Source organism: Sciurus carolinensis, chromosome 5, assembly GCF_902686445.1.
Source record: "Sciurus carolinensis chromosome 5, mSciCar1.2, whole genome shotgun sequence".
Taxonomy (NCBI): Eukaryota; Metazoa; Chordata; class Mammalia; order Rodentia; family Sciuridae; genus Sciurus; species Sciurus carolinensis.
Genome location: NC_062217.1, coordinates 43,313,946 through 43,340,738, shown reverse-complemented (window position 1 = coordinate 43,340,738; position 26,793 = coordinate 43,313,946). Strand labels below are relative to the sequence as shown.

General features: G+C 44.8%; 1 protein-coding gene across 1 annotated transcript in view; it reads right to left on the bottom strand.

The window, feature by feature from the left end:
- The window catches only part of Erich6b (glutamate rich 6B), a 71,374-nt gene that overhangs the window by 11,571 nt on the left and 33,010 nt on the right, over positions 1–26,793 (bottom strand). Inside the window, exons 5-11 of the mRNA XM_047554300.1 lie at positions 24,978–25,111; positions 18,803–18,874; positions 18,130–18,168; positions 14,074–14,141; positions 9,142–9,278; positions 6,527–6,588; positions 887–1,029 (exon numbers count right to left, since the gene is read on the bottom strand). Of these exons, the coding sequence (XP_047410256.1) occupies positions 887–1,029; positions 6,527–6,588; positions 9,142–9,278; positions 14,074–14,141; positions 18,130–18,168; positions 18,803–18,874; positions 24,978–25,111 (655 nt within the window). The remainder of the gene's footprint in view (positions 1–886; positions 1,030–6,526; positions 6,589–9,141; positions 9,279–14,073; positions 14,142–18,129; positions 18,169–18,802; positions 18,875–24,977; positions 25,112–26,793) is intronic.

The following is a 26,793-nucleotide window of genomic DNA, read 5'->3' as shown; positions in this document are numbered from 1 at the left end:
AGCAGGTAAGAGCAAAATTAAGTAAAAATACAGAGATTTCCATACACCCCCAATGTCCACCCCTTATCAACATCATCCACCCCTTATCAACATCATCCACCCGAGCGGCACATTTATAACCGATGGATGTAGTGACACACCATGATCACCCCAAGGCTGTAGTTTACATCAGGCTTCACTCTTGGTGTTGTACATTCTGTAGGTTTGGACAGATGTGTAATGACATGCATCTGCCATTGTAGTTTCCTGCAGAATAGTTTCACTGTCCTAAAAATCCTTTCTGCTCTGCCTGTTCCTCTCTTCATCCTGCCTAACACATAGCAGCAACTGATATTTGTTGTACTGTCCCCAGTTATTCACTTTTCACAGAATGTCATAGAGTTGGGATCATAGAATATGCAGCCTTTGTATATTAGCTTCTTTAACTTAGTAATATGCATTTAATTTTTTTCAGTGTCTTTTCACAACTTGATAGCTCATTTCTTTTTAGTGTTGAATAATGTTCCATTGTATGGATGTATCCATTCACCATGTAATTGATTTTTGATATAGATTCTAATTTATTAAGAGAGGGACCTATACTGTATATTTTCTTTATTCTTCTCCTTTACATCCAATTGCCTATTACAGGCCCAGCAGGCAGACAAATCTCAATAAATCCTAATAAAAACCCTGTCCAAGCTGCCAATAACCCACCCCGTCTGATGTACCTCCACATAGTGGACACATCTTTTGTTTGTGTTCATGTCGTGTGTTGCTCCTGCTGGTTGATGGTTAGTATGACTCACTTGAGCCAAAAAAACCAAAAACCAAAACCCAACCCCCCGAAAATCCCCAACAACAACAACTAAGCAAAGTGAGAGCATCAACACAGCACCATCGTTACCGTCATCTCCTGTATCCATTCTGTATCTAGTTCTACTTTCTTCTTATCAGGAACCTTTTTTTTGCCTGCTGGCTCAGACTCCTTCATCCTTGACAGAGTCGATAGATGAAATGTGAAAGTGGACGTCTCTCTCGCCCTTAGACCTGCCATTCAGGGAGTGAATGATGTTTGCATTCAGTCCAGTGACTGGATTAAGATTTTTTAGGAAAGAGAAAGGAAAGGGACATGCCCCTCTCAAGGTTCCAGGGAAGGTTGAGGAGTTTGGGGACTCATCCATTTTCCAAGTAAAGAAGGTGGCCAGGTCGTAGGAAGAGCAAGATTTTTGAAGCTAGGGAGGCTGGGGCTGAAATTGCAGCTCTTTTTTGTTTTTCAATCCTTCACTTAACACATATTTGTAAGGACTTAATGTGTGCCAGTCAAGGGCAGGATGGTGAACATGATGGTGAAGACCACCCAGTCCAGAAGTGGGGACTAGACAGGGAGACAGCCACATGCAAACTATGGAGCAATGAGTGACATCTGCTCCGACAAAAGTTGTGGCTGCTAAATGAAAAAAATAGGCTAAAGTGAGGGTCAGCAGGAAAGGGAAGCATTCCTTAAACATGTTATTTTAACTTAAAGCCTAAATGTATATGAACAGGTCATTTAAAATGTAGAGCAAAGTCTTTGCTTTGAGATCTGATCACTGGGGTTCTGTGATCATTTGTGTTCAAAACACACCCATCAGTTATTATTTATCATCTTCAGGTTTGGCAGTTTCTAAATAGGCTGAGTGCAGAATGGTAGAATCTTAAAAAAATAATTTCTACACATTCCCCAATTTTTTGTGTATGTTTGGTTCACAGTTAACCCAAAGCAGTTTTTCTTAAAGTATTTTCTTAAACTCTACTATAGAGCAATAGTAACAAAAACGGCATGATATTGGCACCAAAATAGACAGGTAGACCAATGGTACAGAATAGAAGACACAGAGACAAATCCATATAAGTACAATCACCTCATACTAGACAAGGGAGCCAAAAACATACAATGGAGAAAAGATAGCCTCTTCAACAAATGGTGCTGGGAAAACTGGAAATCCATATGCAGCAAAATGAAACTAAACCCCTATCTCACCCTGCACAAAACTCAACTCAAAATGGATCAAGGATTTAGGAATTAGACCTGAGACCCTTCACCAAACAGAAGAAAAAGTGGGCCCGAATTTCCATCATGTTGGCTTAGTACCAGACTTCCTTAACAAGACCCCCATAGCACAAGAAATAAAAGTAAAAATCAATAAATGGGATGGATTCAAACTAAAAAGCTTTTTCTCATCAAAGGAAACCATCATAATGTGAAAAGAGAGCCTATAGAGTGGGAGAAAATCTTTTCCACACACACTTCAGACAGAGCACTAATCTCCAAAATTTATAAAGAACTTCACAAAGTTTACACCAAAAATATAAAGAACCCAATCAATAAATGGGCTAAGGAACTGGGCAGGCACTTCACAGAAAAAAATATACATGTGATCAATAAATATATGAAAAAGTGCTCATCATCTCTAGTAATTAGAGAAATGCAAATTAAAACCAATCTTAAGATTTCAGCTAACTCCAATTAGAATGGCTATTATCAAAAACACAAGTAATAATAAGTGTTGGTGTGAATGTGGAGAAAAAGGCACACTCATACATTGCTGGCAGAGTTGCAAATTGGTGTAGCCACTCTGAAAAGCAGTGTGGAGATTCCTCAGAAAACTTGGAATGGTGCCACCATTTGACCAACTATCCCATTCCTTGGTTTATACCCAAAAGACTTAAAATCTTATTGAGCTTTTTAAAAAGCATCAACTAGTTTTCATAGCAACAAGTTTCTTTTTATGTTTATTTTTGTCCATTTTTATAACAATTGAATTTTGGAACTGAACTAGTCAGGACCAGTGAAGGACAAACCCTACTCCAAGCGCCTTCTGGAGGGTGTTGAACGAAAACCCAGAAGCTGCAGTGAGTGAAGGCCAGGAGAAGAGCTTCTCTCTGAGGTCTGGGCTGGGATGCTCTTGGAGTGAGGAGCATGGCTGTCTTGGCAACTGGGTTGGAAGAGCCGGTTAAGAGCCCTGGGGGTCCCACTATTGGGGCCAAAACAGGGTGCCATGAGACCTCACAGGAGGGAACCTAACCAGGCTATGAAGCTGAGGCAAATTTTGGTGGAGGGTAAGTCTCTGGCACGCAAGAGGGTGTCCTAGCATAGTACTGTGTGGTTAAAGGCTCCAGGGGAATGAACTAGGGGTTTATTCTGGAGAGGCAGACAGCGCTAGATCATTGGTTCATTGACTCACTTAATAAATGTTTATTGTGTACCTGTGTGACCAGAGCTGCCCTGGCTATCAGGGATGCTACAGTCCCTGGTAAATAAATGAACAGATAATAATGTAATGTGTCAGGTGCTATAAAGAAATATTAAATATGGCAGTCAGGATGGAAAGTGATGGTGTATGTGTGTGTGTGTGTGTGTGTGTGAGAGAGAGAGAGAGAGAGAGAGAGAGAGAGAGAGAGAGAGAGAGAGAGAGAGGAGGAGAGAGAGAGAGAGAGAGAGAGAGAGAGAGAGAGAGAGAGAGAGACACTGGTTTATCATTTTTTTTTTTTTTTTTTTTTTTTTAGATGTGATGTTGACCAGGCTGACCTCAAACTCCTGGACTCAAGTGATCCTTCTTGAGTAGCTGGGACCTTGGCACATGCCACCATGTGAGTACTGATTTGTAAAAGGTACCTGAGAAAAGTATTTCTGAGAAGGTAACATTTAAGCAGAGGCCTGACTGAAGTGAGGGAAAGAGTCATTCGGAACCAGGAGCATTCTATGCAGAAAGAGCAGTGAGAACAAAGTCCCTATGGCAAGGGACACTGGACCCATTTGATAAATGAGAAAAACAAAACAGTATGTTTTGTTCAGTATGTCTGAAGAGGAAAAGTCGAAAGCCTTGCAGGTCACATGAGGAATGTGGGCATTTTCTGGAGGCCATCAAGGACTAATGAAGAGTCTTCAAGATTATGCTGAAAGTACTGTGAAGAAAGTACAGACAAGAAAACAAGAAACAGGAGACTAGAATTCCAGGGGAGAGATGAAGCTATCTGAGCCCCTCATTCCTTAAAATGGGGTAATATCGCTACAACCTTAACTACCTGTGGGATCATTGTGAAGTAATGCACACACACAGTCTGCCATCTCCTAGGAGGTCACTTTGCCTGTGTCTTCTCAGAAAAGGGCTTTGCATTTTGATGGTTTATGGTACAAGCAATGTTCTGCTTCTTTTCACCAGACTGGATGGTTCTGAACAGGAAAGACTATATCAACTGAGGATCCCAGAGGGAAATGTTCTAAAGTTATTAAGAATTTCAGGGGAGTAACAGGAGAGATTTCACCAAACCACAGAGTCCCTCTCTGTGCAGAGCCCCGCATGACTGCATAGGAAGTTGGCCCTGCTTTGGCAACTGGAGTGTTCAGAGTCGTGGGCTGTGTACTGAGAATAAAGAAGAGCCAGGAACGGTGGCACGTGCCTGGAATCCCAGCAGCTCTGGAGGCTGAGGCAGGAGGATGCAAGTTCAAAGCCAGTCCCAGCAGCAAGGCCCTAAGAGAACCAGTGAGACCCTGTCTCTAAATAAAATATAAAAATATAAAATATAAAAATACAAAAAAGGACTGGAGAAGTGGCTCAGTGGTTAAGTGCCCCTGGGTTCAAGCCCTGGTCTCAAAATATAAAATCAAAAAAAAAAGTAAAGAATAACAGGCTGAACACTGGAAGTAAATGAGTTCGCCTCTCAAAGGCAGCTCTCTAGCTTCTGTGGGAGAATGAAGTGGGTGTCTTTTGTCAACTAGTGTTATGGTTTGGATATAAGGTGTCCCATGAAAGCTCAGGTGTGAAACAAGGCAGGAATTTTCAAAGGTGAACATTAGGATGAGATTGTAAGGGCTGTAACCTAATCAGTGGATTAATTCATCTGATGGATTAATAATTTGAAAGGCCTACTGTACTGGATGGTAACTGTGGGCGGGTATGGTGTGCATGGAGCAAGAAGGTCACAGAGAGCCTTTAGGGTTTGTATTTTGTCCCTAGCACCTCACTCTCTCTCTGCTTCTTTGCTGTTATGAGTTGAAGAGCTTTCCTCTACCAAGCCTTTCCACCATGATGTTCTGCCTCACCTCAGGCCCAGAGTAATGGAATTAGCCAACCACGGTTTCAGAGGACTGAACCTCTGAAATTGTGAGCCAAAATAAACTTTTTCTCCTCTAAGTTCTTCCTGTTGAGTCTTTTGGTCACAGTGATGAAAAACTGACTAACAATCACAAATACTACATTGGTGTATAAAAAGCTCACATCTTTTAGGTTTCAGTTATCTGAACAAGCAGGGAGTTGATGTCAGGAGGAATCTAATCATTTGCACTATATCAAACTCCATCCTCCAGTCAGAAGCCCTTCTCTAGACATAGGACAGTAGAGTCCCATGACTCTACTGAAAGGCTTTTATTCCCTCAAAGGAGAAAAAATTCATACACGCATTCAAGAAACATTTATTGAGTGCCTACTGTGTACTTGCTAAGGTACCAAGGAATTAAAGACATAAGTGCCTACAGCACAGTGTAAAAGAAACATAAGCAGCAGACAAATGTGAAACAGTAAGTGTAATAGATGCTTTCTCTGTTCCTGGCTACTGAGAAGCTGAACTCCTGTCCTTATTTTTGGGGTACTCCATTGTGTGACCCTTGGTGGGAGGCAGGTTTTCTCACTTCAGTAACGAAAGGTGACCATTTCCCTACCCTCTAACTCCAATGAGGACGTGAGACCTAGGCTTAGACAGTTCTTATCCCATTTTCTTCTCTAGATACACTGGCCTGAATTTGTCCAGGACATGAGTCCTGGGTTGGCCTGAGAGATCTTGAAAAAAATCAGTGTAGCTTTTCCATTCAATGACTGGTGCTCTTGGAAAAAATCACTCAATCCCTCTGAGTCTCAGTTTCTTAATCCTACTTCACGTGGTTACGAAGATAACTTCGAATCAGACATAGTACATGCAAGTACTTAGTGAATAGGGGTCATTCCTTAGGAATTGGGACACATGCTACTATTAGGGGATGGAGCACTCTCTTGAGAGGGAACGTGAGGCTGTGACCTGACCCAGGGGGAAAGAGGACCATGGCTAATTGGCTCCCATGGGTACTACCACCCTGTCTGTGTTACCTTCCTCTGGTTTTCTGAAAGATACTCCATATGGTGGTTTGGAGTTTCTCAATTAAGCAGTATGACCCAAACTTTGCATGATTAAATCCACAAAATTTGTAATCTCCATGATCAGCCAAATCTTAACAACTGGGCCCCACATGGAGCCCTTTCCCCCACATCTGGGTTAGACGCCCCTCCCTGTGCTCCACAGCATCACCTACCCTGTTCTCTGCCCCACTAGCTTGTCTGTCCCACCCCTCAATGAAGGGATCAGTCCATGGAGGTCCTAGACTGTGTCTGTCTTGCTTGATATTTTGTCCCTGGCAGCTAGGACTTTGCAAGCCCGGTAGGTACTTGAGTAAACAAGCATTTCTGCCTTCCTTACAAGGCAGATTGATGGACAGGAGACCAGACAGGGTGGAGACAGCTAGGGTGGTGCTTACCTTCATGTCTTTTCATAAGCCATAGGATTGGGTCTTCGAATGTTTCAAAATTTTCCTTCAACCTAAAAGGAACATGAAGCCTTTTAAAAACTGGGACTGAATTCATGCTTACACATCATGACACACATAGCCAGCAGAGCTAAAACCTGCGGAATCTTTTATATTAGGGTGGTTGGGGGCGGGGTAAATTGAGCCACTGACTCTGCTGTCTGGCCCAGCTTGCCGTCCGATCAATGCTCAGGACTAAAAGATGGCTCGTGGCATCCATTCTGTTCCTCCTGCCTGGCCACTTCCTGATTTTCAACCTGGGCGTATGGACTAACTCCCAAACCCTTGAGAAAGAATTCAACAAGGATCATCTTAAAGCCAAGCATGGTAGGGCACACCTATGATCTCAGCAGCATGGGAGGCTGAGGCAGGAGGATCATAAGTTCAAAGCCAGCCTCAGCAGCTTAGGGGGCCCTAAGCAACTTAGCAAGACTTTGTCTCTGAATAAAATATAAAAAAGGGTGGGGGATGTGGCTCAGTGGTTAAGCATTCCTGAGTTCAATCTCTGTACTCCCCCCCCAAAAAAAAAAAAAAGATCATCTTGAGGTCAGGGCTGGTCAGGGAGGCCCAGATGCAAGCGTGACTCTTTGACTTGAGCCAATGCAGCCTGGCTCTCTGTGGCTTGTCTGGATTCCAATGAGGGGTATGTCTGTTAGTGGCTTGGAAAAGTAGCCTTGTGGCTGAACTGGACAGAGCCATTTGAAACCCTTTTGTATTTAGCAGGAAACTTCCATGTAGGCTTGCTCAAAACGACTTACCTTGAAAGCACCCATAGGCACAGCCTTTCAAAGTGACCCAGCCCTTTACCAGCTCTCACAGTACACAAAGTGAGTCATCCTGGCATTGCAATGGCTTGGCTTGTTTTACTTCCAAATAAGGGTGGTCTCCAAGGTATATGGGTTTCCTGGGTTCTCAGATCTGAGTTTCTTTGAAAGGGAAGGGGGTCAGAAAGCGTGAGGTTCCCAGACTTAAACAGAGCTAAGAAGGAGGCCATGGACCTGACAGGTTTTAAGTTTTTAGTTCAGAGTCCCTGAAGAGAACACAACAATTTAGCCCAAAGCAACCTCAGGGAGTGAACATCCTTTGGTGGAAAGAGTCACACTATCTCACCTAGCAGAGAGCAGTGGATTGCTACTTGTACACAAGAAGCAATAGGGGAACAGAGAATGACATCTCTGTGGCCTGTTTGTACAGAATGCTATTGGTTGACCTGTAAGCTCTCTAATTGGAATCAAAGCAGTTACTGCCTACTGGCACCTGTGAACAAAATAAGGCCCACAGAGAGTGGGGTGGAGTGGAAAACCTGTGAGCAAGATGCCAAATGCAGACAAGAGTTGAACTCGTGAAGGGATCCAGCCAGAGGCACCATGACCCTTTCTGGAATGGCTGGATTTTCCTCCCTTGGCATTTTGCAAGTAAGTGGAATCCCCAGACATTTGAGGCTGTGGGATACACATTACTGTATTCCTAGAGCCTAGCTTAGCACACAGCAGGTGCTCAGAAATCTGTTGAGTACAATCAGGTTGAAATGAGCTTCTGTTATAGACTGAAATGGGAAGAAAGGAGAGGAGACGGAACCTAGATGGCAGGATGATTTACCCAGATGCTATCTGGTATTTGTTTTTGCTGATCTGAGAGCTTGGAAGAGCTTTATGTTTTGCTCTTGGGAGATCTTTGTGTTTTGCTCTGTCCTTTTGCTTTCCTCTTTCCTGGGGAAGCCTTGGGGATCTGTTGCCCATGACTACTGAGCCTGCAACAGAAGTTGCTGACAGTCAAAATCTTCCTGATTGGTCAATGCTGAAACTTGCTACAGTGATTATGGAGGGGACCTGTTTCCACAGCCTGTGCTTGGTACCACTGCTGGAGAGTCAGTCACAGATCCATGGGTCCTCCATCCCACATCCCCACCACACCTTTCTCTTCCAGATATTTGACAGTGGATGAGAGTAAACCCAGGTGTCCATGCTAAGAACACAGACTAGGTGTACTCATGAGGTTCTGGAATACTCATGAGCTGGGCCTTGTCAGCAAGAAAGACCTGGTACCAGTAACATGTTTGCAATAGCCAAATCATTCCCCATTTTATCGTCGGAGGCTCTGGCTGGGACCCCCAGTTCATGATGCTCATAGCTCTCCCTCCTTGAGGAAGCATGGAGAAGCACTGACCATCCTAGGATGAAGCCAGGGAATTTCTTGGGGAGACATTCAGGACCTTGACACTCTTGTCCCCTCTTTTGAAAGGAATCTGAGCCTCATTCCCTAGACTCTTGTACAAATCCATTTTCCTTCCAAGACCCTTCTAGCTCTGGATTTCCAACCTCTGCCACTGGCTTTCCTCCTACCCCGTGCCCCCGTGTTGGTGATTTCCTTGCTCTTGAGTTTTGACTTTGGTCTGGCAGCTGGATCATTGTGTCTCTCTGACCCCTGGGTCTCACCCTTGCTCTTGTACTTGGTCTGGGCCTGCTCCTATGCTCTCTCTCCTGGTGGTTCCACTTAGACTTTGCCTGCTGTCACCTCTGGTCTCCCTAAACCCATAGACCTCGAATCCCACCTCTCCAGTTACTCACAGCAGTCCCAGTTTCTTTCTGTTTTCAGTTTGCAGCAGCATATTCAGGGGGATGTTAAGATCTTCTTCCAGTTCATTGGCAGCAGACATTTCTCTGACAATTCTCTTAAATACTGCCTGATAGGATCTTCTAAAAAACTACAAGAGGATCACAAAATCAAATACTCACAAAATGAAAATTAATGATTAATTAGTTAATAATCCCTTTTTCTGACTCTCCATGGTGCCAGGTGAAATTTCAACATGTGATTCAAAAGACAAAAAAAGTGGGAGCAGTAGGGTGGCTAGCAAGAATTCTTTTACAGAATTCATTATACTCTGCTCTGTGCCTCCCCTACCTGATTCCCTTAAGAATTGTTTTTAATATCAGTATGCTAAGAACTCTTTTGAGAATATAATATCATCTTTTTCCAATTCTGGAAATGGCTATAAAATGTAACAGTGATTCCACGTTTTTTAAGAACGTAGCAGGTTCTCTGCATCCCCAAATAGTCGAGCCCCTAGGGTTGACTCGTTCATTCAATGGCAAGGCCGAGTCTTTGGGAGAAGCTGTGGAGCAGTGGAGCATCATTTTACTGGACAGCCTGGCACTGGGGGATTCTTCCCAAGTAAAGACTTTACAAAGTACGTGCCTTCGTACTGTGTAAATTTGATCCTCTGTCCCAGATCTCTGCTTCTTATCACAACTGATCCATAGATGGGTTCTTGCAATTTGAACTTGTGTGAACTTGTAGGTTCCCCAAAACAAGACTTTTCTGGTACCATGCAGCATTCATTCCATTCTTCCTTTCTTGCTCTGGTTCCACTTGTCTACAACTGTTGCCTACTAAGTTGTTTGGAGAAGAACTGCATTGCTAAGCCATATTATTGACTGCTATGGTTCAGATATTGAATGTCTTTCAAAGGCCCACCTGTTAAGGGCTTTGTTTCTGGGTGGCACTATTGGGAAATGACAGAACCTGTAAGAGGTGGGGCTAAGTGGGAGGTCCTTAGGTCACCCGAGGAGCACCCTCCCAGGGATTGTGTATATCTGATTTCCTCCTCTCCCTCTTCCTGTTTCCTGGCTCAAGATGTGACTGCTTGTTTTGATACATGCTCCTGCCAAGATGTGCTGCCCTTGCCAGAGGTCCAAACCCATGAGGGTTGCCTGATCTTGGACATGAAACTCTAGAACCATGAGCCAAACTCTTTACTTCACAAGTAACGGTATCAGGTATTGTGTTACAGTGATGTGGAGCTGACTAATACACTGTCTCTGGTGAGAAGGCTGGTGTCCATGCCCCCATCCTTGAGTGGTACAGACATCGGAGAGGAGTAGAGGGAAATGAGGGGAGGGAAGGGGGCAGGGGAATGAGACAGACATCATTACCCCAGGTACATGTAAGATTACATGAATGGTGTGACTCTACATGATGTACAACCAGAGAAATGAAAAGTTGTACCCCATTTGTGTACAATGAGTCAAAAGGCATTTTGCTGTCATGTATAACTAAATAGAACAAACAATAATAAAAAATATGAAATCAGAGAGGAAGTACTACACAAATTTGGTGCCATGTTTTGTCACTTGGACCCTAGAGCAGCATGGCTCATGTCGAGTTTTTCAGTGTCCTTCATGACTGGTTTCCACCTCTGACTGATCTTATACTCTTAACCATAGGGGCTTAGTCACAGTCTAAGGCATTTAGATAAGAAACAAGAGGTTGGACCACCCCCTCTCACTTTTTTTTTTTTTTTTCTGGATGCACCTCACTCATTAAAAACCCTTCTAACTGCAGACCAAAAGCTCATGTGGGAAAACAAAGTAACACTGACCTATTTTTATATGTTTTGGGGAGAGGAGGTACTGCCTATCTGTGACAGTAAAAATATAATGCCCTATAATCACCTCCATTTCCCAGGCTGCAAATATATGCTAAGAATTGTGTTATGGGTTGAATTGTTCCTCACCCCCGACCCATTCATATAGTGAAGTTCTATTCCTAGTAACTTGGACAGTGACCTTGTTTGGAGACAGGGTCTTCACAGAGGTTATCAAATTAAAATGGGGTCACTGGGGTGGGCCCTAACCCACTGTGACCTGTGTCCTTATAAAAAGGGGAAATTTGGACACCGAGACATACATAGAGGTAAGGCAACATGAAGTGATATGTGGGGGAAGATGTCATCTACAATCCAAGGAGAAAGACCTGGACCAGATTTTTCCCTCACAGTCCTCAGGGGGAACCAAGCCTACCAGCATCATGATTTTGGACTACTAGCCTCCAGAACTGGAAGTCAATACACTTCTATTGTTTAAGCCACTTTGACGGTGATACTTTGTTATAGTGGTCTTAGCAAACTAATACAGATTCCAAATCAAAACCTTTAGTCAGGAATAGTCTCCTAGAACTTAGGTTGACTACTTCTCGCTTTCAATTTGGATGTATTACAGGTACTTAAAACTCTGTGGCCAAATGGAGCTTTCTACCTCCCCCTACAGATATGCCTGCCCTTTTACTCCTCTTCAGCTTCCCAGTCCACAGAGTGTATGTTCAATGTCATGGCAGGTGATTGGACATGGCCCTACACAACAAGATTTTATCATTTGTTCATCCGTACTGATATTGTAGAATTACACTTCTTCCTGTCTTCAGTCTCCCCACTCCAATCCACAAAGCCACAGACTGGTCTTTAAAAATGCAAAAGTGATCCTGTCAGTCATGACAGAACTCAATCACTATTGTTGGAACTTTGGCCAGATCCCCTATGCCATACTGTTTTCCCCAAATACATTCTAGATTATATTTTTAAAATAATTCTTTAGAAAGTTAAAAAAATCATATTTTTTGAGAGCCAGAAGACCTTTCTAAACCTAAAACAATACTCAGTGGTCATAAGAGAAAAAAAAAAACTGATCAATGAACTTACCTATACATAAAAATTGACCATGTCATGGAAAATACCATGAAGAAACCTGGAATATGAAAAACTGAAAAAAACATTTACAACCTTGATGTCAGAAAAAGGATTGAGCTCTTTAATATATAAAGAGTTCTTACAAATCAGAAGTAACACAAGAGAAGAGTAGACCAGACACACAAGGGTCAGTTCACAGAAAGGGACTCACATGACCCACAAATGTGAAATATGCCCTACATCTCTCATATTGAAAGATAGGCTCAGGCAACAAGGAGACATTATTTTCTCCTTGTCAGATGGACCAAATGATGCCCCCTGGTGGGTGAGGGTGTGATGAAGAAGGGTGGCACCACTGACTTCTTAGGGCTTTTTGGGTTTTTGGTGGGGGTACCAGGAATTGAACTCAGGGGCACTCAACCATTGAGCCCCATCTCCAGCCCTATTTTGTATTTTTTATTTAGAGACAGGGTCTCACTGAGTTGCTTAGCACCTTGCTTTTTGCTGAGGCTGGCTTTGAACTAGCCATCCTCCTGCCTCAGCCCTCTGAGCCGCTGGGGTTGCAGGCCTGTGTCACCATGTCTGGCCTTAGGAAAAGGAAAGTAGCACGATATATGTGGACAGAAATTAGTCAGTGCTGTTGGAGTCAAGGATGCAGGAAACGCTGGATTTGGCATTCAACTGCAAGAGATTAATTCTTTAGATATTCTTGCATAGGTGATAACATATGGATATTTGTTACCACCTGCAGCAACAATTTTGTGGGTGTTTATCGGAGGTGGACTGGAAATAAACTGCTTCTCCTATATTCACTAAATTATAGAGGAAGAGAGACTTTGCTTAAAGGAAGAGAGACTGCTTTTAGAGGAAGTTTTTAGAGAAAGAGAGGCTTACTATGCTTATCAGAGATCTATTTCTTCTTAGAGTTCTGCTGCTTCTTCTTAGAGGTGTGTCCTGCATCCTGTGAACTAGGTGCTATCTATCTGTGATCTATGACCTAGAGGTGTGTTCTCAGTTCTCCGCTCTATGATCTGCCTTCTGCCGCTGCCTGCTGCTTACTGCTTGCTGCTTCTTTTCTCTGCTAGCTGTTGCTTCTTGCCTTCTGCCTACTGCCCACTTATATTCCCTCCAGGAGGCGAAGGGCGGGGCCACACCAGCTGAGATCAGGCGAGGAGCCAGCTGCCCTATCACGGCAAAGGTCAAAACGAGCAGGCACGAGCAGGAGCACTCGGGAACACCTGTGCACGCGTTGTGTGCATGGACTTAATTGAATACGGCCAATGATAAATCACCTGGGTATGTTTATATCAATCAACCTCCTCACTGCCGATGTGATCAAAATAACCTCCGGCTGGCCGCCAGGCGCCATCCTGGCACAGTCCACATGGCACAGCCCCCAACAATATTTAATTTTTTTCTTCTCTATATATGTACATATTACTGGAAATAAACATCTATTGGTAGGGTGCTAGTTAAATTATGGTATTAGATATAATGGAATATCACAGATATTCCCCTATGAAGGAGGAAGCAAGCTATAGGATAGAATGTATATCATTATCCAATTTATGGATATGTATGATTTATATTTTTATGTGCATTAAAATTTTCAGAGGGTTACATAAAGAGCAATACACAGTAGCTATATCTTGGAGGTAGGGACTTGAAACACTTACTTTATAGCTTCTTTACGATTTCAGTATTTAAAAATCATGCACACATGATTCGCGATTCAAAAGCTAGGTTGAATTAAAATACCTAAGCAAAAAAATAAAAAATAAAAAAACAAATCTGGTAGTGCAACATCCCTGCCCAATGTCCTGTAGCATCAAAGTCCTGAGATGTCAAGGTGCTTGCAAGTGGAGTTAGCTTGCTCAGTCCCCTTGCCTCATGGAACATTGTGGAAGGCTGCCAAATGTGCCCTGCTCTTCCAGAGAGAGGCTGGTGCAGCCATGCAGAGGATGTACCCAGTCTGTGAGTGTCAGCAGTTCTGATAGTTGGAGGAAGGTGGGTCTCAAATCGTCAACCAACTTACATTGTCACTGAAGTTCTGAACTTCCTTGTCCATAGCTTCATCTACTATGCTGTTCCATGATTCCAAGGCTTTCAATTTGGAAGGCACATCGAAAGGAAGGGCAATGGAAGGGAAACCAAAAAAAGAAAGAAATGGATTTACGACATTTACTCTTGTCCTTTGAAAATATGCATAAGTCATCAATGAGACTAAATCAATCCATCGATTTACCTAAAATCCAACTTGGGAGTACTCATAAAATAGGAATAAAAAGGTCAGTTTTGGTGGCCGACTTAAGGAAGCAAGTGTGTGTTTCCTGTCTTGTGAATGTCACTCAGATAAAGCCAGGTTTCAGGGAGTCCTGGATGAAGTCAGGCCGGGAGCAGGCAGATTGTCACAAGGGGCACAGTCTACCTGGAGCAGAGCATGAAGGAGGGCAGCAGGTGAGGTTGGCGAGCAGACAGAGGGGCAGGGCCAGCCCTCAGAAGGCTTTGAAGGCTGTGGGAGGAACTAAAGGGAGATGTATTCTGAGCGTGACTTCTTTTTTCTCAGAAATCCCACAGAATGTATCTGTCTCCCATCAGTTTAGTCTTCCATTGCCTATTTCTGGAATGGCCTGTGATTCACAATTGCTGGTCAAAGCAGAAGAGAGGAATCTCCAGGCTAGTGAGTTAAAGACATTCTACCAGAAATAGTCAATGTCCTTGATCCTCAAGGTCAGCTGTGGCTTGTGGCTTCCTGGGCCAGGATTGCTGCTCCAGCCTCCAGGCCAGCGGGGTGCAAATTGAATTGTACAATTGATAATTACAACTTGAATCTCCCTCCCCTACTCCCAGGAAGGTGTGGCTTCTGAGGCGAGGGCCTGGGGAAAGTGGCTCTCACAAGATAATTGGGCCCCCAGGGAATTGACAGTGGACTACTGCCTCAGCTTCAGGATGACACCTTCAAGGTGGGCCACCCAAAGAGCCTTGAGAACCCACCAGGTTGGCACAGGGCTGACTTACTTCATTTGAAATTGCATCCTCATTATGCCTTTGTGGGCAGAGAGGGGACATTCTCTGTGACCCCCACTCTCATTAATTTTTCCCTGCTTCCCTGTTTGGTTCCGTAATAGAAGCCCTGACTCCTTTGGGTCTCTAATGGGATGGGATGAAGAGCTCAGCTGAGTGTGACCCACGCAGGGCCCAGGGGCCACTGTCTGCAGACCTCCCACTGAAACCTTGGTTTGCACTGGACAGAAATTTGCCACGTCTGAGAATTCCCCGTGGCCATACTCTTCTGTCATTTTCCACAGGGCACACACGCCTCCACCAGGAGGGGACTCAATGTGACAGTGGCAAGGGGTTCTTTCAGCTCAAATCCCAAAACACTGTGTATTCGCAGACTCTCTGCCTTGGAGATGAGCTTGGGAAGTTTTGGAAAGCCATTTAGGAAAACCGCACAGGAATTCAAGCAAGCACTGGGGAAGTTCCTTGTGGGTGGCACCAGAGCAGTGACATGAAGGAACAGAAAGAACAGGGGTCTAAGAGACCCAGGTGCAAGCCACAGGTGTGAGACGCTCTGAGCAGCAAGGGCAGCTGCCTTCCGTAGGACGCCCCAGAGTGACCCTGGCCTTCACCGCTCAGCAGAGCCCCGTCATTTGCGAGTGCTGTGTTTTAATAGGCTTTATTGAATAATGCATAGTTAATTTGAGGCAGGAAAAGTAGGTGTTTATCCAGGAAGAAGGCCAAATTGGCATTTCTGAATACTGAACACTGGTGCTCAGAAGCGTTCGATTCAGTGTAATAATTAAGCTTATTAACATCAATGGGCTTTGTCAACATGTCAAGGTAAGCATGGTAAATAAACAGTAGCATAGCTATACCTGGGACTGAATGAGAAGAAAAGCTTTACTTCTAATTAACTGTCCCTTTGGGGATCCCCTCCACTCCCCACCACCAACCTCTACTTTTGCTCTGGTGAGATCATTATCTTCCTGGAGCATGGGGAGGCCAGGCGGAAATGTCTGACCAGGTTCCTGTGGTAGCCCTGTCTTACGAGACCTGAGCCACCTCTGACATACCACACATCCTTCTTGCACGCTAGCTCCTCATCTGTGCAATGGGCACAGTAAGACTCGGTCTTTAAGGTATCCCAGAGTACCAGTGCTAACGTAGGTCCCTGAATGAAGAGTGTCTTTCCTGGTTTGATTGTGAACAAATCTTAATTTTTCCTCACTCCAAGAGCCTCTTTACTAAGATTTTACTTAACACAATGGCACTTTTAGAATTTGGAATAAATGTTTGAGCCATCTGTATTTGCCTTGCAAAAATGATAACAATAGTCCCCACGTTACAGTGACAAAATTTCTTTGCTTGACTAAAGACTCCTGAGTCTTCTCCTAGGCCCATCTGTGTACTTCCTTGTAAAATCCAGTTTTAGAAAGAACCCTGTTAAATCACTTTAGAAGGAATCCCCTACCCTCAAGATCTGATTATTCTAGGTCTCTGATTATGATCCTCAGCCTTTTCCAGCTTCCAAGTGATGTCTGATTACTTTGGCCTGTCTTAAGCAAGAATCCTGTGAGGTCTGCTTAGCTAGAATGCCCCTGACCGCTGATGTTTCCTCTTACTCATTGACATCTACTGGTCTCTGCCCTGCTCTTTGTGGTCAATCCCACTTGCACTTGCCCATGCTGTGTTTGCAGCAGTCTCTCTTGCCTACTGCAAAAATCACTGCCATGATCCCTATACTTACTGTGATGGTCCTGAACAAAGTCAGCCTTGCCATGCTTTAACAAGTGCCATTAAATGCTTTTCTCTTTGACAACAGATGAAGGAAAAGAGGAGAGAAGTACAGTGACTATCCCAGGGACCAGCTCTGAGAAATGAGCAATCTATACAGCAGGTGCACAGATTAGCAAGCACCCAGATAAAACTCAGTCCTGTTTTCACCCCGTCCATCCTTCGTGTGGTCTTGTTGACCTAGGCAGGTGGGACACTGGTGGGCTGCCTGTTGCTACATGCACAAATCTTTAAGTTGTTCTAAAGTCTGGCTACCCCAAACGTGATTGGTGAATCAGCAACAGCTTCTGGGAGCTGCTTAGAAAGGCAGAATCTCAGACCTACGACTCAGAATCTGCATTCAAACAAGATCCCCAGGGTACGGCACTGTGCATTAACAATTTAGCAGCACCACTTGACAACACCCTTGGAAATGGAATAAGAAGGTGAAAACTGTATCTAGCAGTACCTTTCTGGGGTTGCAGAGATGTGGGTAGCATGCATAGTCCAGAATTGAGTCTATTTGATAAGCCCCAGGGGCAGGGGTAAAAGATGGGGGTAGAAGGGTGTGTGTGTGTGTGTGTGTGTGTGTGTGTGTGTGTAAGAATACCGTAACCCTCATGCTCCAGTACAAAAGACCACTGTTCTTGTTTCCTTATGAGGCTGGGTCTGGTTCATTGTGAGCTTTTGTTTTGTGAAGAGGTTCTGTGCAAGGTGGAATTCTGCACCACAAGGATTCTCCCCTGTCTTTCCCTCTCATAGACGTCAACTAATCCCTCTGTAATAATATTTAATGATTTTTTTTTTTTTTTTTGCGGTGCTAGGGATTGAACTCAGGACCTTGTAGTTGCACGGCAAGCACTCTACCAACTGAGCTATCTCCCCAACCCACATTTAATGATTTTTAATAAAGTTTTAGGATCTTTAAGTTATTTGCTACCAAAGTGCCACTGGATGAGTCTATCTGAGGGTGCACATACCCCAGTCAAGTCCTGCTTGCCCTCAGGGTTCCCAACAATAGCCTGGACCCTCTTTAAAGGTAGAGGTTCTTATACCAGAGCTTTCAGGTAGGAAGATGAGCTTCTAGGCCCATCCCAGGTCATTCTGTCTCTGCTATTTCTTGTTTTATCCTCCTTCTCAGGAGGTTCTGAGGCTGTGTGCTCAGAAGGTCCCCAGGTCCCCTCCAGGACCTAGTACAAGCAGGACAGCAGGACAGCAAGGGACCCATTCACCTGGGACACTTTCCGTCCCCCCTCCCCACCAGGATGCTCTGCAGGAAGCAGAGAGCTTTGAATAGATTTGGATGGACACCTACCAGTTGTATCCTCTTGCTGCAATTCAGCGGCAACATTCACTGAAAAAGAATAGGAAAAATTATTAATAGGATGTATGATTAATAGGATGTATGTAGGTGAACTAATCTGGATCTTTAATTCCCAAGAGCATCAATTTTAAAATCACCTCCTGAATAGCTGGGGGGACAGAGTGGAGATCACATGTTTTGGGATAAGAGACTTGATCTTGAGCAGTTCGAGGCCTGTGGCCTATGCTCACTGAATAGTGATGTCTCTCCCTTTGTCCCTATTTCATCTTGACCACTAGAGTTTAAATTCTGACAGTGTGAGATGATTTTTTTCCATCTTTATATCCTGCCCATTATGGAGTAGGTGTACAGTTAATGTCATTGGATGAACTGCATGTGGGTAATTCATTATTTTTCCTCCTAACTCCAGTCATAAATATTGTTTCCTTCCTTTTCAAAAGGCCATAGCACTTGCCTCTTTGGTTCAATGTCTTATCTGAGCCTTGACCTTGACACTAAGTTCCAATGACAGTGCCTTGGCCATTGGCCTTGATTAAGGCTGCCTCAGTCTGACATGCTCAGGCAGGTTCTGTCTGGCTGGGAGCATGCTAACTCTGTGCTTCTTACCTTCTTGCAGATGGACAGGTAACTTCTACAGGTCATTTAAAACCATTATAAATTATACCTTCTGAATGAGAGCTCCTGGATTGCTCTGGGGTTTCTTCATCTGGTTTTAATTCTGTCATCCAGGGTAAAACTGATTAAAAAAAAAAAACAGAAGAAGGTGGGCATTACACTTTTAATCATACTTTCCTATGGGATTCATGTTGGACATTCATGATCTAAAGTTCTCTCCAGGCTCATCAAGGAAGGGGAAGAACCAAGGCTAAAGGGTTCTGTGGGCGTGGGTTGGGCCCTCCCTCTGCTCCTCTTTGGCTCTGGTAACAAGGACTGCAATCAATCAGTGATCCTCCTCTCTGGCTTTCCCTCTGGTCACTAAGGGGCTAGTCTGGGTCCCCAGGGTATATAGGATGGCTGGGATTGAGGGAAACCTTAAAAATATCCCTCCTGCTATAGAGTCAGGTGGCACCAAGGCTATGGGGACACAGTAGTGTATGACCTATCATCCTATCATTGTAGCAAGTGGGCATCTCTGGTATTGTTTTCCAAGAGCTCCCTCAGAGGTGCATAATGGGGGCTGGCCGGGAAAGGTGGCGGTGGGGGCTGACTGATATCAATCTGTTGAGTTAGCCATGGGAGGCTACTGTATTTTTTGTTTTGTTTTGTTTTGTTTTAGAGTTTTTATAAGTTCTTGGTTACCCTTGTTCTGTGTCCTCTGTAATTCTGTGATGCTAACTCCTTTTGTCCTCCTCTCCATCCCATCTTCTTCCCACTTCTAAACACATGTGGTTACATGGGTATACACACACACACACACACACACACACACACACCCTACATTTCATTCTTAGGAGCAGTAGAGAAGCAGTCCTCAACAAAAAACTGAAAACAATCTGCTGCACTTGTGAATGGGAGTGTCCATGTTTGCATCTGGCCTGCAGTGCTGGGCGAGAGTCCCCTGGACATTTGCTCTATTGGTGCATTGTGGTTCTTCAGGGGGAGACTGAGCACCTCTGCAGTCAAGGAACACTCCAATTTCAAGAAAGCTCATTCCACCGTGGCATGGTTGCAACTGTTAAGAATAATCTTCTTTGTCTTAAAATGCTTCCCCAAGGTTCCTTAAGTGGGCCTGTTCTAGCCCTTCCCTTCCGGGCACCAGAAAAAGAGGCAGGTCTGTTCTGGGTCACACATCATCATCAACATTTATAGACAGCTAGCATATCTTCCAGAGTTAATATCTGCTTCGCTTCAACAGTACTTTGCGTAACATAGCCATTGGTTCCGCCTCACCCCTGGCTTTTCTTCAAGCTCCAGCCAACCTACTTCCTGCCCTGTAAAGCATGGTATCCCCTGACTGTTCATGTCCTCCGGAGCAGGAGAGCAGTTCTAGTCTCCCTTCTGCATAACCCCTTGGGGCTATGTGCTGTTTCTGTTGTATTGTTGACTTATTGGGCTTGTGGTTCAGAGAGGAACCTTACAACAAACAGGACTTCCCCACTTTGAACTTCTCCATCTTGCTTTGGGAGACCCAATAGAACAGGATCTAATGCAAATTACCAATACATTTTATCTAGCTGACTCTGGTCCCGTGTTGAAATCTTTTAGGATCTGATTATATTAATTCCTTCGTCCAACGGCATCAGATTACCCACAAATGTAAATATTCCTTCTACATCTGCATAGAAGTCTATATAAAACTTTGTATTGTGTGGTTCTCCACTGGAAACCAGGTTGACTCTGATCTATTAGACAGCGTCTCCGGGTGGTGTCCAATTAATCATTGTTCCATCATCTTCCATTAGTGTCCACCTCAGTTTGCTCTGTCTTATCCAGAACGTCAGGAGGTCTTCGGAAATGAAATACCTTGTGGAATTTGGCTCTATGGGGTTACCACAGTTGCCTGATCTAATAACCTTTTCAAAAAGTGACCTAAAGGCCAGTAGCATATGATTTGTCCTTGTTCATATTCTGGTTTCTTGTGGTTATTTTGCTGTCAACATTTACTACAGATTGGTCACAGACTCATTTGCCTAATTTCTTCTAATTCCTCAAAATCCAGAAATATGATTTAATTATTCTCACTCTATAATCTGCAGTATATTTTATCTAGGTCAGAAGACAGCAGTTACTATTTTCTTCTGATTTTCCCAGCAATCCTTGGTTTCTGTTACTTCCTACCTAATTTTGTTGCACTCTTTCCAATCTGATGATAATTTACTTTCACAGTGAAGTCAAAATTAAACAGCAATTGAACAACTTGACTTTCTCTGTATCACTCATCAACGCTGTGTTAATGGCAGTTCTGTCTGCCTCAACCTTTTTGTCCCACTCGTGTTTTCAAAGGGCCTTTCATTGCCACCTGTATTATTCATTAGTATTATGATCATTATTTTTGGTAAGAATGTTTATCCTGGGATTCAGTTTTCCTGACACTAAAAGTTCAGAATCATTTTTCTACATTCATTGTGGGGAACATCCTATTCATTGTTAACTTCTGCACTTGATCTTTCAAAATCCAAGTTCACTAAAGGAAAAAATCTGTGCTAAAACCACTGTTTGCACTTTGGGGAGCTGTCCAATCCTCTTCTCTCTCTTACCAGGTGGCTTGAAGGATCACTTGCCACCCCCTTTCATTTAGGCTCACCCACTTTTCTATACATATAGTGTCTCTGTCTACAGCCCCTTTCCTACCAAGACCATTTCTATGGAGTAGGATATACCGTTTTATCACCATTATCTAATCTTGAATCAGGAAGAGTTCAACAACAATTTCAAAAGTATTTAACAAATATTTATAGGTGCTTCCTATGAGCTAGGCACTGGCTTGAGGATTTCTGCAAGCATGGATATAATGCTGGGTGTTAGAATTTCTGGTCTCCTTTGTTTATGATCCTGCTTTGTGTCTAGATAGATGGACACACAGGACCATAAATAGTCCTTCTGGTCCTCCCAAATGCCTCCTCATATGGATCACAAGGTATTTCCTGTACCTTTTAGCATTCTTTCCCTGTCAGACCTGCCACCCTCTGAAGTAATAGCCTTCAAGGATTTATCTGGGTAGATTTGCTCCATATTGAGTTCAGAGTTCTGTTGTGCCATGTAAAATACTGTTTTTGACCCACTGGGGTTGAGCCATCCCATAATGAAAAATGTTGACACCCATAAAATTCTTCCCTAAGCTAGAGGTTCTCGGTTCTCCATTATTTAGGTTCCCCGGAATTCTCTGGAGATCTTGTTAAGAGTAAAGATTTCAAGCCATTGCAGGCAGGGATTCTGATAAAGGCTGGAACTGGCATTTTTGCAAGCATCCAGGGGTGGGATTGAGCACGCCCAGGCCTCCTGGAGCAGCTGTCTCAAGCCTAGTCTCTGCTCGTTCCTGCTACTGTGGCCCTGCACTACCAGATCCTTGGGTTGCTGTGTTTTTCCAACAAGTGCATGGGTGGCTTCTGTCCTGGGCTTAATTCCTTTTTGCTTCTGCCACTCTTAGGAATCCTTAGCATGCTGATTACAGGCATGTCTTTCCACACAGTGTTTTCCTGTGTCCTTTCGCTCTCCCTCCTCTTGACTTTGAGCCCCTCTACCTTCCTGGGACCCTGAGCTTCCTGGCTGCATCCCACACCCTTCCTATACCACCTTGTGTAGAAGTCTCATGCTTCTTCATCTCTTCTCCAGCCTCCAGTGTACCACTTGCTGGAAGGTGGATGCTCCTCCTTAGTGCTCCTTGGATATGTACTCTGATGGAGGTGAGACCTGGAACCACCTTGAAATTGGAATGCAGGACATCTTGGCAGGAAGCACAGCTGGCTGACTTGCCTGCTGCCTTCTCTGTCTCTCAGCCTGGATCACAGGGTCTGGGTTCCCTGACCCAGGAGGCTGGAGATGGTCTTCTCCTTCCCATGGCTTTCTTCAACTGGCTTGGCTTGCTAGCCTATAAACTCCTGCCATTGAGGCTCTGAGAGCTGCTAAATATACCCGTGCCTTGTCACTCTGTCATCCTGGTTCCATTCCACAGACTAGACACAATCATGATCCTATTACCACCAAAACTCCCCAGAAAGATAAATTATAAGCCACAGGCAGGAAGGGAAAGAAACTTCCATGAGTTTTAGGAACTTGCTTTTCCTTGTGCTTTGATTTCTGTTGTAAATCACAGGGGCAAAAGGAAAGGCTTTCCCTCACCCTCTGAAGGTTCACATTAATGAAGCGACTACAGACAGACTTAAATAGAAGAGACCCAAACTTTTCATGCAGAGTTGATCACAACATATAACCACCAGCCCATGATTCAGAAGCTTGTGTACTGCTTTCCCTTAGAAGGGTAAATGGGGAATGTAGACAGCTTGGAAGGGAATAGTAAATTATTTCTAGGGGTACCCAGTGGGCTTGGAGCAGCACAGTGGCCTGAGATAAAGTCCTTGGGGTCTGTGGAATAGACAATGGATTCTAAATGGTTCTCTTTGAAATGTCGAATGGGACCAAAATTGAAGACAATGGTGTATGACAAAAGTCTGCCCAGGTGGGTTGACAGACTTCTGCCTCTCTTCTGCAGAGTTTAGCTAATGAAAGCTCAGGGAAGGGACCAGAGGGAATTGTTCTCTTCTTTGGAGGGTCTGAACTCAAGGCTAATATGGAGGTATCAGAGACAAGCCTCTACCGGTACCTGCTGCTCTCTAAGCTCATGTAGCTTAAAAGAATCAGTATACCAAGGAGCTACATGTTAGGGTGACCTTCCCTGCACTCCTTCATGACCATCCCCACAAGCAACTGCAGGAACTTGGGTGTGTTGTTGAACCCAGTTCGAAGGTTCCAACACTGTCCACACCTTTGCTTCAGGCTGTCGATGTCCTGGTATCAGTAGACATTGATGTTGGCAGGCCTGAATTTACTAGACACTCAACATGGGTTGGCTTTAAGGGACTCAGTTTTGGAAGGACAGATAACTGTGAACAGACCTATCCAGAACAAATATGTGTGGTACTTAGAATCTAAATGAAATACAGACACAATAAGCTATACAAATTAGGCTTAAATACAAAAGGATCACAGCACATAAAGCAAGGGTCTCAGCAGGGTCTCTCTGGGGTGGGTCCACAGTGGCAGGTACAGACCCGAGTCTTTCCTTCCCACATCCAGTCTCTTCCTATCTCCTCTCTCCTCTCTCACATCCTTTCAAGCTTAGCATTGGCACTTTATAGGCAATTACTCAGGAAATGACTTTCAGAGTCCTGCTTATGAATTTCTAGATGAATGCTCAGACTTCCCCCAGCTGTCATGCTTCCTGATTTTGAAGTGGTTCCAGTTCTTGGGCTCCATGGGGACACACATGCTGACACAAGTTCCAACTGAACCCATTTAGCCTGTGAAATGCTCCTGGTCATGCACCGGTTCATTTGGGCCTGTCCTCTGCCTCTCTCTTCTTCCTTACAGGGCTTCTGGCTCCTAATTTCATTTACCCATATTTGAGCTACAAAATTTAGCAGGCACAGTTGGGGGCAGGGAGGTGAGGTGACCAGGGAATCTAATTTATTGCTGCCATGACTACAGATGTGAAATAAATCTGTGAATCAGTGATGGATCGATCCCACTAAGGCCAGACTTAAATGATTAATAATGGTGAGAAATGCTGTTTGGTCTTCCATCCCCAGGACCCTAGAGTGGAAGGCCTTTGGGCTTAATTGGGTAGAGAATTAAGACCCTCAGTGCAATCTTGCTGAACCCTCTCCTGTGTGTCTCCCAGTTATAGCCATGGAAGTTCACGGAAGTATAGATGGTTTTGCCTGTTCAGAGGCAGGGCTGGCCTTGACTGCATGCTGAGAGAGAGTCTGAGGTGGCTTCAGTCGCTTTTGGTGTTCTCATTATTATCTGGATATGGCCTATCGCCCCAGGGAACCTGTCTCTAATCTGGGAAGGAAATGGCCTGTGTCCCAGAGGGAAAGATTTCCTGTGTTCATGTAGAACATGGACAGGAAGACTGATGAGCAACAAGGGAGGAGGCTGAGGGAGGCATCTGTTTCAGCACTTGGCTGTTCTGCCATCCCTGAGGAGGTCTGGAACAGGAGGAAGGGGTGGCAGTGCTCATGGAGAAGTTAACACAGATGACAAGAGATGATCAGGGAGTCGGTATTGAACTACTAGAATGGGAGGTAGTCCTCCAGGCACAGGAGACACTGTGAGCCCGTTCCTCCCCCAGTCTCAGGGAGCCTGGCCACGGGACCCCCGCAGGCTGCAGCCCTCCTTACCCGACTTGCTCTCGTAGGCCCATTTCGTCTGACTGGCCTGGTGTTTTATGGAATACGAGTCGGTGCTCCGATCAGTGATGCTACGTGGGGCGCCAAATAAAGTGGTCCCCTGAGAGGTGCTGGCAATTGGGCTCCTGTCAGAGGGGAGCACAGAGGTGGTCAGTTTCCAGACAGAAGCCAGATTAGGAACCAGGTCTGTGGCATGCTGGGAGACTGGGGAAGAGATGGCTGCTTTCCAGGTCCTGCAGACTTCTGCCAGTCACAGATGACGGAGGCCATGGGATTAGACAGGACTGGTTTGCGGATCATGGATTATGGACCTACGTGCCACAGGGCCAACTTCTGCTTTACTACAAAATGAAAGGCTCTCTGGATACCTTCAAATGCCACTAGGCTGGGCTGCCATCACTGACAGCAGAATATTCTAGAACATTCCCCCTCCTTCCTGGCTTACAACCCTGCTCGTTCCACTTGCCCTTTCGGTTTCCCTATTGCTTTAGGCAGAGTGGAAAACCACGAAGATGTTGCAGCAGTTTAAATCAAGAACCGAGGCCTGTCCTTGCAGTGGGCCCACCATGGACACCATCACCATCAGGAGAATTTCTGAAGGGCCTGAGGGTGGGGTATTGCTCTCTGGAAGCTTAGGATCAAGACAGACAACCCTAACACACTGATCCACACTCTGTCCTTTCGCAGGAATCTCTGGCTTTTAACTGGGACCAAGAACTATAATTCTAAGAAATTGAGAGGAGTCTTTGGGAGTAGTTTGATGCTGAAATCATTTCATGTGTTACTGGCCCAGGTGGCAGAAACAGGCCCATGGCAAAACGTCCTGACTATGAATGGTGGAGAAAACAGAGGTGGTGTCAGATGACCTGAGTTTACATGTTGGCTTTTGCACGCTAGTGGAGTAACTCGTAAGTCACGTATCCACTGTTGTTCTTATAGAGGAAGTCAGGTGGGACCATTCCCGATCTGGGTCAGATTTCCAGGTTCAGAGAGGTGGGTGAGGGCTGGACTTTGAGGCTTGGGGTGAGAGGAGGAGGCTGCTTGTCCTAGTGGTGGGCACTGGGGATGGTGGTTTTCCCTCCTATGTGTGTAGCAGGTACAGGTAAGTCATTCAGGCTCCTGCTCAGGAACCAGTAGGAGGGCCTTGACCTGTGGCAACAGAACCATTAAGTTTGCAGGGCAAGCTATTGGAAAGGCTCCCTGGGTTTAGGGACAAGATGCTTGGATCCTATGTCAAGTGGCCACAGAGGTCAAGAACAAGCAGACACAGGTGAGGTCCTTAGGCAAGTGTCACCTGTTGCCTGGCTCCAAGCCTCAAGGCCAGGTCAGGTCACTCCTCCAGGTCTCCAGAGCTTTTTCTTAACATTTGTAGCAAGATAATGCCTGTCCTGCCTCACTCGCCATTGGGACCCAAAGAGGTAATGCAATTCCTCAAGAAAGGACTTTGAAAAGCTGTTGAACAAACAGAGTGGGTTATGCTTGCAGTGAGGTAGGCAACTCTGGTCATTTCCATCTTGGTGGACATTTCCTCAACACACTCTCTGCACAATTGCCTGGGCTGGTACGTGGTAGGGCTTCTGAGGTACCTGCCAGGGCTCTGCTGCAGCCTCAGTTCTCAGGAAGCAGAATCATGATCCCAGCCTACTTGGACTGAACAGAGCTCCATGAACAGAGCTCCTCTCTAGAAGGGAGAGTTCAAGGAGTAGTCCTCATATTCTAGATCCTGGGGAGCTTAGACTGTTCAAGGCCTGCTTCCTTAGCTGCTATAGAGCAGGAAATGGGTCTGCATGTGCCTGGGGGAGATTGA